This window comes from Halictus rubicundus, unplaced genomic scaffold, assembly GCF_050948215.1.
Source record: "Halictus rubicundus isolate RS-2024b unplaced genomic scaffold, iyHalRubi1_principal scaffold0022, whole genome shotgun sequence".
Taxonomy (NCBI): Eukaryota; Metazoa; Arthropoda; class Insecta; order Hymenoptera; family Halictidae; genus Halictus; species Halictus rubicundus.
Genome location: NW_027488563.1, coordinates 2372040 through 2383549, shown reverse-complemented (window position 1 = coordinate 2383549; position 11510 = coordinate 2372040). Strand labels below are relative to the sequence as shown.

The window sequence follows — 11510 nt, the reverse complement described above, 5'->3', positions numbered from 1 at the left end:
AATATTCTGATAGGAAATAGCCCGGATAACCTTCATTAACCCCTTTTAACGAAAATCTAACTGAGGCCTGCTTTTCATTAGAAGTGACAAAAAATGTGACTGTGACCCTACGCGACATCAAATCTTAAACAGAGTACCTCTTTCATTTTCAAGGTATATAAACCCATTCGTTTTCATCCTCTTCGGTTAGTCGAGAAGCGGTTCAGTTAAGATTCAGACGCGGTTCAGTACTCGTGCAGTCACGTCGCGTCAAGTCTAGTGCGATCGGGTTAAAGTCCCTTTCGAATCAATTCATAACCTTATAGATTCCGTTAGTTCGGTATATATTCTATTTGGCATTCAACAATCGCCATCTAACCCCGCATTGCCAGTGCGTCAACACCGTGCAACATAGGTAAACAATTCCTCTAATTGTACATTTATTACATTCATTCGCGACACAAACAACAACACTTGTAATAATTTAAATTCAGAATAAATTGTCTTGTTTGTTAACTCGCGTACCCTTAATTATTGCCTAAAATCCTAATATAATAATTGAACGTTCCCACACGATACAATCTAACCGCTCGGATTGTATCAATTAAATTATATAGAAGTTACGAGGCTTACTAATACTTAAATTCAATTCAACAAAGATTTCTCCAACCTAGTGGCTCCTCGATTTCGCATTGAGTGCGTCCACGAAATTATACCATCCTAGCGGATCCCCGATTTCGCATTGGGTTCTTCCGTATCCTAGCAGCTCCCTGATTTCGCATCAGGTGCGTCCGCGCTCTTATACAACCTCCTTTCGTATCGGGTTCGCCGCGTGTTCCCTAGTGACTCCCCGATTACGCATCGGGTGCGTGCACGAAGTTTCATCCTCCTAGTAGCTCCTCGATTTCGCATCGGGTGCGTCTGCGTTTGACACCAACCTCCCAGAGGTTCCCTGATTTCGCATCAGGTGCGTCCTCGACGTCAACTATCCTAGCGGCTCCTCGATTTCGTATCGGGTGCGTCCGCGTACCTAACTAACAATTGAAACCATATTCCTGGGGTAAAAATCCCCTCGCCGGCCTCTCGCGTCGCTCATAGCCCTGGCTCGTAACATATCTTTAGAAACAACAAAGATATTTGAGGTGCTAACGTTTGGTGACTCACCCTGTATATCTCGTCGGTGGTGAAGACCTCTTCCATGACATATTATACAATGACCTTCGTATGACCTTGGTATGAAAAGTACAAAAAGCATTACAGGTATCATAAGTGATTAATTTACTACTCTAATTGGTTTGTTTGAACTAATCTATTTCAATAAATGTTCGAAATGATAACCATTGTTTGCAATACATTGTTGTATACGAAAAATAAATGATTCTCTGGCTCTTCTAATAGTTTCATTGCTAATATTGGAACATATGATGTACAGTAAAATCTCTTTCCCTGTCGAACAGCCATGGTTTTATATTTATTTATAATTGCGTCTATCGCGTAAATAAGTTTTTCTTATCCTCAATGATGAATAATTCCAATTTATAAACGCTGATAAGCTTTTGATTTCGTTTACTACTTGTGGTGTCGCGTCGATCCCGGAATTGGGGAGAATCGGCTCGCGACTGGGTAAGGTTTAACGGCGAATGAGTGTAACTTCAAACTCCGGAGAACTAGTCTTTATTTCTAAAATGCAAGACTCGGCTTGCCTTCGGTAACTTCTAAGCAGCTCGGTGCTTGAAGGAATTCGGTTCTCGATAGTTCTAGACAACTCGGTGTACTAGACAGTTTGGTGTATCAGACAGTTCTAATCTTGTTACAATATTTTAAAATAAAGAAGGCTCGGATGTGGGTGTGGTCTTAGGAAGTTGTCTATGATTGGTTGAAGGATGTGTTTTGGAAGGTGTTGGAAGTGGTGGAAAATTAGGAAGAGTGGGAGTGGAAGGTACATTTGGTTACAGGCGGCTACGGCTATAAAACTATAAATTTCGGTAGGCTAACGGTTCGCAGGTCAACATGTGATCGTCAGCTGAGGTATACTCGGGTTTTTGACTATGTTCAGGATTCAAGCTGTGGAATTCGGTGCCTATTGTCGAACTGGCGACCGCTATTTCATACGGTTTTTGTCGCGTATGTCAACACGCGGCAAGAGCGCGTGTCGCCGTTGCTCGACACCGCGTAGCAACCGTTTCAATTCTCATTGGCCGAATTTCACAGCTTGAATCCTTCAAATTGAGACAAACAAGGATCGTCCGATGTGCGAGCTCCAATCACGGTGCTCCACATTCGACGGTCTTTGTTATTTAAGGCACCTGCGTATGCCTTCTCGCTCTCTTAACGTTCTGAACGCTCATCAATCGCAAGGTATCGCTCTAGCACGTTTGCTCGTCTGTCCGCTCTCGTCTCGATAAGTAGAGATTCTCATTTCTCGCGCTCTGAGACTCTCGCGATTTCGCATCATTCGGGAGCAGTATTCTCGCGATCTCCCGCGCCGCGTTACGTGCACTCTGTTTCGCGACAAGATTTCCGGCGTCCGCGTAGAAGATCTCCGTCTCGCGGCGGCACGCTTTTCGTGCCGCTCAAGATTTCCTCTTCGCGATCCGACGGCAGAAGTTTGCACGCGCAAGATCTCCGTACGTTCGCCGGCTCGCGATTCTCGTGCGCGCGTTCTCTCTCGCGCCCTCGAGTGCCTCGCACCTCGTGCGCCGTACAACCGATTGAAATAAAGTGCATTTTCCCGAAGGACAAGGGTTTAATTCTCCCGTCTCTCCTTGCCTCCTCGCGCGCTCATTTCTGAGTGGTCCCGGCCCCCCGGCGACTCCGACCTTCGGTCGACGCCAAACATTTTGGTCCTTCGAGCCGGATCGTGAAGCGCAGGCAAGTGCGGGAGTGTAAAACCTCGCCGATCATGGCAGAAACGGTCGAAACCCAGCTGTTGATGCAGCAAGCGATAGGACGTTCCCTTCAAAATTTAAAAAAACTGGGGACGAGCAACTGGACCAAATCCGTCTTGAGGACCCGGATTGTCCACCTTCAAGATCTGTGGAGGAAGTTCGAGCACGGGTACGCGCGACTCCTCTCTATCATCCCGGCGGAGGAACGAGCGAAGAACCTCTACTTCAAGGAGGACTCTTTCGCCCACACGGAGGAAGTCTACCTCAACTCTCTCTCGTTCATGACGACACAGCTGGACGCCCTGAACAGCGATACCGTGAGTCCGTCAAATTCACCGAGCGACGGACAAGCGTGTCCGTCGGTTCCCGATATACAGCTACCCCGAATCAATGTACCGCAGTTCGAGGGTAAATACGAAGATTGGGAAGCGTTCCGCGACAAATTTTCCGCGCTTATTATTCAAAACCCTAAGTTGCATGACGTAACCCGACTGCATTATTTGGTTTCCGCGTTAACGGGTCGCGCCCTCGACTGCATCGGAAACCTTTCGGTAACCGCGGATAATTTCCAAATTGCGTGGAAGACGCTCTCGGCGCGGTACGATAATCCGCGGCGTATAATCACCGCTCATCTCTCGTCGCTGCAGAACCTTCCCGCGCTCTCTCGCGAATCGGCAGCAGACCTCCAGACTCTCTGCGATCGGGTCTGTTTTATTGTCGACTCTTTAAAAAGGCTCGGGCGGAAGCCAGAAGAATTGTGGAACGACATTCTCGTCCATCAGGTGTCCCAAAAGCTGGACACTCCGACGCGGAAGGCGTGGTAATTGAAAATCGGCGACGACGTGACTCCGCCCTCTTTCGACACCTTGATGTCATTTATCGGTTCTCGCTCTCGCGGTTTAGAAGAGTTCGCGATTTCTTCCAATTCCACGCCCGCCGCGCGTCCCGACGCATCGTCTCGCCTCGCGTCTAGTTCCTCGCGAGTCCATTCTGCGACCGCTTCCAAGCCCTCCACGAATTCGCGTACTCCGTGCCCAGTCTGTCGAGCATCACATAATTTCAGTGCTTGCCCCACCTTCCTGGCACGAAACTCCAGCGGCCGTCGTGAGCTCGCTAAACGCTTTTCACGTTGTTTTAACTGTTTGAGCAGCAGTCATTCCCTCCGAGAATGTAACAGCAAGAATACGTGTCGCGTGTGCAACAAGCGGCACCACTCGCTCTTGCACGAAGACGTGCCTCCTCCAGCTCCGCCAAATTCGGAGCCCTCTACTCCACCAGTGCCGTCCTCCGAGGTCAATTCGCACCTCGCCTCCACCCTCGCGGCTCCGCGCTCCGGAATTCTACTGGCCACCGCGTGGGTGCAACTCCGTGTCCCGTCAGGCCGCTGCGTCACTGTCCGAGCCCTGATTGACCAAGGTTCCGAGACCAGCTTCGTCACCGAGGCCATGGTGCACCTCTTGCGTGCAAAACGAACCCGCGTTGCGACATCCATATCCGCCGTCGGCGGAGTCCACGCCGGCACCGTGCGCCACGCCGTGCGCCTCCACGTTGCTCCTCGCGATTCCGCGTCTCCTTCGATCGTGACCACAACTCTCGTCCTGACGTCTCTCTCGACATACATGAAACGTGTTCCGATAGTCGTCCTGCGTCTGCGTCCCGTGTACCGTTGCTCTCGCGCGGTAAATTCAACGTCGCGCCTTCATTCCGGCAAGGCGGGCGGTTTTCACGTTACTCTTGCGTTTTGTAATTTAAATTGTTTGCGTATCTCGAATTCTGTTTACCGACTCTCACGGCGGGCGGTCTGCCGTTTGCGCAGCTCGGGGATTGGCGTCGCGGGTATTGTAACACGCAGTCCCCTTATCGTTTAAGTTCCGTCGGAACGCTACCGCCCCCGCTATTCTATGTATAAGCGTGCGATCCCGTTACGTTTCGAAACTAGTGTTTCGAGGCGGGCGGTATGTTCAGGATCCAAGCTGTGGAATTCGGTGCCTATTGTCGAACTGGCGACCGCTTTTTCATACGGTTTTGTCGCGTATGTCAACACGCGGCAAGAGCGCGTGTCGCCGTTGCTCGACTCCGCGTAGCAACCGTTTCAATTCTCATTGGACGAATTTCACAGCTTGAATCCTTCAAATTGAGACAAACAAGGATCGTCCGATGTGCGAGCTCCAATCACGGTGCTCCACATTCGACGGTCTTTGTTATTTAAGGCACCTGCGTATGCCTTCTCGCTCTCTTAACGTTCTGAACGCTCATCAATCGCAAGGTATCGCTCTAGCACGTTTGCTCGTCTGTCCGCTCTCGTCTCGATAAGTAGAGATTCTCATTTTTCGCGCTCTGAGACTCTCGCGATTTCGCATCATTCGGGAGCAGTATTCTCGCGATCTCCCGCGCCGCGTTACGTGCACTCTGTTTCGCGACAAGATTTCCGGCGTCCGCGTAGAAGATCTCCGTCTCGCGGCGGCACGCTTTTCGTGCCGCTCAAGATTTCCTCTTCGCGATCCGACGGCAGAAGTTTGCACGCGCAAGATCTCCGTACGTTCGCCGGCTCGCGATTCTCGTGCGCGCGTTCTCTCTCGCGCTCTCGAGTGCCTCGTACCTCGTGCGCCGTACAACCGATTGAAATAAAGTGCATTTTCCCGAAGGACAAGGGTTTAATTCTCCCGTCTCTCCTTGCCTCCTCGCGCGCTCATTTCTGAGTGGTCCCGGCCCCCCGGCGACTCCGACCTTCGGTCGACGCCAAACAGTTATTAATCCTGCAAAATGCATATTTGGTCAAGATACCATAGAATTTTTGGGCTACACTATTAACGCAGAAGGAACAAGTCCCAACTCGGAAAAAGTAGATTCAATTGTAAAGTTTCCACAGCCTAAAAACGTGAAGGAATTAAGAAGATTTTTGGGAATGATAAATTTTTACCGTCGTTTTATTCCAAATGCAGCTAGATTACTGGTTCCTTTAACAGATTTACTCAAAGGTGCACCTCCTCGCGGTAATCCCGAAATTATATGGTCAACCGAAGCAACAATAGCCTTCAAGCAGGTAAAAGAAGCCCTTGCGGAAGCTACCCTCCTAACGCATCCACTACCTGGTGCGAAACTCTGCATCAGTGTAGATGCATCAGATTATGCAATGGGAGCGGCGCTTCAGCAATGGGTAGATGGCACCTGGCAACCGTTGTCATTTTTTACAAAAACTCTGTCATCTGCACAACGCAAGTATAGTGCATATGACAGAGAACTTTTAGCAGTTTACTCCGCGGTCAAAAGATTCAGATACCAATTAGAGGGCCATGTTTTCACTATTTTCACTGATCATAAACCATTAATCTTTGCTTTTAAACAACGCCCCGAAAAAGCTTCACCTAGACAATTCCGCTATCTTGATTTTATTGGACAATTTTCAACTGATATACAGCACGTAAGCGGGAAAAATAACATAGTCGCTGATACACTATCACGGGTTGAACAAATAAGCAAAGTAGTCAATCGTACAGAAATGGCTCTGTCTCAACAGGCAGATGAATAGCTTCGAAATCTCTTACTGTCTGAGACAGCCCTTAAATTAAAGAAGATACGTTTTCCAACCAGTGAAGGTGACGTAGAAGTCTTTTGCGATATCTCCACCTCTAGCATTCGCCCATACGTACCGAAAGATCTGCGAAAAAGAATTTTTAACAGTTTACATGGATTATCGCACCCTAGTATTAAGTCAACTCGAAAATTAATAACCGACCGTTTCGTCTGGCCTTCAGTAAATAAAGACTGTAATAAGTGGTCCAAAGAATGTATTCCATGCCAGAAAAATAAAATTACACGACACACAAAGTCACCCGTAGGTAATTTTTCAGTACCCAGCGCACGTTTTAGTCACATACACATCGATATTGTTGGTCCATTACCGAGTTCGCAAGGTTTTAAATATTGTTTCACTTGCGTAGATCGATTTACTCGCTGGCCAGAAGCTATACCTATGGAAGATATATCAGCCGAGACAGTAGCAAATACTCTTTTGAATGGCTGGATATCACGTTTTGGAGTTCCAAATTTTATTACTAGTGACCAAGGAAGGCAATTCGAGTCACAACTTTTTAAAGAGTTAACTCGATGCCTTGGTTCACATCATATCCACACTACAGCTTTCCATCCCGCAGCTAATGGTATGGTGGAAAGATTGCACAGACAGTTAAAATCAGCCATCCGATGTCACGAAACAGAAAATTGGGTTGAAATACTTCCATTGGTATTGCTAGGCATACGTTCCACATATAAAGACGATATTCAAGCAACTCCAGCAGAGATGGTGTATGGTTCTAGTTTGAAATTACCAGGAGAATTTTTTTACGTCCGATAAAGAACAAACCGTAAGTTCCGACTTTGTTACCCAATTGAAACGAAATATGCAGAATATCCGACCACGACCAGCATCACGACACGGTTCATCTAATACATTCATTCATAAAGACCTGAAAACAGCTTCACATGTATTTTTAAGACATGATGCAACAAAACGATCATTACAACCGTTGTATGACGGACCATATAAAGTCATTAAGCGAAATGATAAACATTTTACTATTATAATAGGATCACAGGAAAGAACCGTATCAATCGATCGACTCAAACCAGCGCATATAGATATAGAACGTTCCGAATCACAAACTGAAACTACACTTCCGAGTCTACCATCAAGCGCAGCCAATCAACCAAATACCAATAAAAAAAACGAAAGGTATTTTAAAACAGTCTGCGCCGATTAAAACTCGTTATGGACGAGTCATTAGGTTTACCGATAGGTATAAGGCATAATAGTTTGTAAGAATACATGTAAATACTGTATATATTTTTTTTACTGTATATAGCGTTATCACTGGCAAGGGGGTGATGTAGCGGTACGCGATTCGCATCGCAAGATGTTAGAGTTGACCGCCTGCAGATGTTAGGGTCTAAGGTAATAAAACCTACCCTGACTTTTGCAGGATGGCAGAAATTATTTTATTTCCGAATGACTTTACGGGTGTAGAAAATTTAACTACCCCATCATAAACGTTGCCAGCCGAGTACCGCTGGGCCTGTCCGACCGCGCGGCACGCGCGGTCCCGACAAGACCTTTTTTCCAAACATTTGGCGACCACCTTTGCCAGTGACCATAAACAACAGATGCGGGATTTCCTACCCCCGCGAAGCATAGCTCCGCCGAAAGGCGTTACCTTTCCGAAGATCAGGATATAAAGGAGGAAATCCAGAAAATCTACTTCTGGTACCTCTTACACTTCTCGCGCTTCGTGTCTACGTACTTTGTCTGTCGGTCTCATTGTACATTGAACACGCGATTAAATAAACTGACTCTGTTTTGTGGTAACATAACCACACTCCTATTAGGCCACACCAAACATTTAAAGACCATCGATGTTGAAAGGGAACACATCGCATCCAATTTGGGTTTTCCACGGCCCAATAATGCAGATTATGTCTATTTACATGGCCTGAATTCATAAAAGTGGCCTCATCGGAAAAAACTATTTTGCACAAAAAGTAATTTTCCACAACACCCTGCAGCCACTCACAAAATCTTATGCGGTGATCGTAATCTGCTATCGAAAGCTCTTGTGATAAAACCATGTGATATGGATGATACTTTTGCCGTTTCAAAATTCGTTGAATTGATGGACGACTAATATGTGATGTTTGTGCAAGTGTACGTTGACTAATATGAGGATTTAATGTAATTGCAGCAATAATACTGGCACTATTATTTTCATTAGTGACAGCTTTAGGTTTATTGCGAGTTTTTTTACACAATTCACCGTGCTCGCGAATCCGCTTTTCTAAATTATGAAATGTTGCATTACATTTTTTGATCCCATAACGTTCGAAAAACATCACTGCTGCACGCCGATAATTTTTTTGGCATTCACCTAACGTTAATAACATATTCACTTCTGTGTCAAAAGTAGCCATAATCACAATGTTACTGCTTGAATAACAGCTGTAAACTGAAAACGTTTTCATAGATAAGTGAGTCAAACTCAAGAATTGTAAATATTATTGTTTGTGTTTCTTCATGAGTAAGCAACGGACTCAAGCGCGTATAATTCCATAACGCTATTTCCGAGCGCTTCAAGTACCTACAACTCGAAACTTCAAACTGTTATATCTCATCATGGAAGTATCTGACAAAAAAATCTTTCAGACAAAATTGACTTGTTTTTCCGGTAGAATCTAAATATGTAACATTTTATAGGGGGTTCCATTTAAAATTACAAAGGTACCTCCCCTCCCCCGTTAAAGGGGAAGGGAGGCCACTTCACGTTTATGTAGTCAGAAAGGCCCTTCAGTTCCATGCAATTTAAGACTAAGAACTTTAAAATCGATGGGATAGTTTTCGAGATATTGAGCTGTTCAGAGTTATGTGGGCCACCCTGTATATATGTGGCGCCTCAGCGATGCGTAGTTTCTCCCGCGTGCCGTTCTGGCGCTTCGAACGCTCCGAGGAGGAGAAAACAAGTCTTGAAGCCGCGGCCGTTTTTTCTCATTGATCACTCGTGAAGACGCTTACGATTGTTTGCATTTGATGGTGCACCCTAATCGCGGCCTTCTTGCTTCCTCCTTCTCTTTTCTTGTTTAATGTTGTTTGTTTAATGTTGTCTAGGTAATTTAAAAATAGCAATTAATTTAACTTTCATTTTTATTTCAATTTGTTTCTCGTTGTTCATTCCATCTGTACATGTCTCATGAGTTTCACGTACATTTCTCTCTCAAAGTTTTTATTTTACAAATAAACCATTTTTAACATAATTTTACTAGTTAATTAATTTAACTATTGTTACCGCTCAGTTAACGAACACGCGAACTCTAAATATATATAATTGGGAGACCATGTTACCACGTTACCGAAGATATCGCTATCGAAGATATTGCATCTAATAGTGAATTGAAACAAGTACCAACCGTTGCAAGCCGGTTGCAACGTGTCTGTACCTCGAGAGATACAACTGAAGAGAGCGGTCGTCAACGTGAAAAGTAACGACGAGGCCTGTTTCTTTTGGGCAGTCGTGGCGGGTCTCTATCCGATTGAGAAAAACTCGGAGCGTTTCTCTTCCTATCCACATTACCGCACGGTGCTTCAAACCGAAGGATTTCAACTGCCTATGTCGTTCAAGGATATTCGAAAATTTGAACGGGTAAACGACATTTCTGTGAACGTGTTCGAATGGGTGCGCAAGAAGTGTGAGACGCTTCATCTGACCGAGAAGAAACGGAGCAAGCACGTCAATTTGTTGCTTCTACGGGGAGGGAATTCGCACCATCATTACGCATGCATAAGAAATTTGTCGCTATTGCTTTCGTCGCAGCTTAGCAAGGATAGCGATCTCATGTATATTTGCGACCGGTAAGTTGAGAGCATTTTTTTCCTTTTCCAGTCAAAGACCATGCTATATTTTTTTTCCTCCTTCTCAGATGCATGCAATATTTCCCATCGCAAGAGAGATTAGACGTCCATACGGTCGATTGCGATCGAATCAACGAATGCGCTCTGAAGCTTCCGACCTCGGAAGATATGTGGCTGCGGTTTAGCAAGTACGCGTACAAAGAACGGACGCCATTCGTCATCTACGCCGATTTGGAATGTCTGCTGGAGAAACAGGAAGGACAGAGCCGCGGGGCGCGCACGCAGTATCAACATCACCACGCGTTCAGCATTGGTTATTACGTGCATAGCCGATACGAAGCTTCTTTGTACGAGTATCAGGCTTGTTCCAGAGAAGAGGGATGCTCGGCATGGTTCGCGACAAAGTTGTACGAGTTAAGTTGTAAATTACAGCCGAACGCGATAAAAACGTGCCGATGAAGGCGTTAACCGAAGCAGAAAAATTAGATTTTTTTACGGCCACGCGCTGCCACGTGTGCGAAAAACCGTTCAACGACTGCGACGAAAAAGTGCGCGATCATTGTCATATCACGGGCGCGTATCGCGGTCCGGCGCATAACGTTTGCAATTTGAATTACCAATCTTCGTACGTGATACCGGTGGTTTTTCACAATTTGTCTGGTTACGACGCGCATTTTGTCATCAAAGATTTGGCAAACGCGTTTAAAGGGAAGATGGACGTGTTACCGTTGACGAAAGAGCGGTACATCTCGTTCACTAAACACGTTCACGTCGAGAATGACGGGGGGATAAAAAGAGATTACAGGAAGTTGATAATGTTTCGATTCATCGATTCGTTCAAATTCCTGAATTCTAGTCTGGACAAGTTATCATCGTATTTGGGCAAGAGTAAATTGCGCGTCGTACGAGGCGATTTTGCACATCTTTCCGACAGCGATTTCGATCTTTTAACGAGAAAAGGTGTTTTCCGTACGACTATTTAACGTCGTACGATAAACTAAACGAGAAGCGATTGCCGCCGCGCGAAGCATTTTACAATCGGTTATGCGCCAGCGAGATATCCGACGCCGATTATCTTCACGCGAATACGGTTTGGTCGCTGTTCAGGATTCAAGCGTTGGAATTCGGCGGCTATTGTCTCAACTGGCGATCGCTGTATCATACAGTTTTTGTCTCGTATGTCAACACGCGGCAAGAACGCGTGTCGCCGTTGCTCGACACCGCGTAGCAACAGTTTCGTCTCTCATTGG

The 11510-nt window shown here is 46.0% G+C and overlaps 1 protein-coding gene across 1 annotated transcript; it reads left to right on the top strand.

The window, feature by feature from the left end:
• Positions 1-2881: 2881 nt before the first annotated feature.
• On the top strand, positions 2882-11039 carry LOC143363111 (uncharacterized). Its single transcript, XM_076803727.1, has 4 exons — positions 2882-3275; positions 5834-6024; positions 9812-10260; positions 10329-11039. The coding sequence occupies exons 1-4, from the start codon at positions 2882-2884 to the stop codon at positions 10717-10719; spliced, it is 1425 nt and encodes a 474-aa protein (XP_076659842.1). The 3' UTR covers positions 10720-11039.
• Positions 11040-11510: the final 471 nt, after the last annotated feature.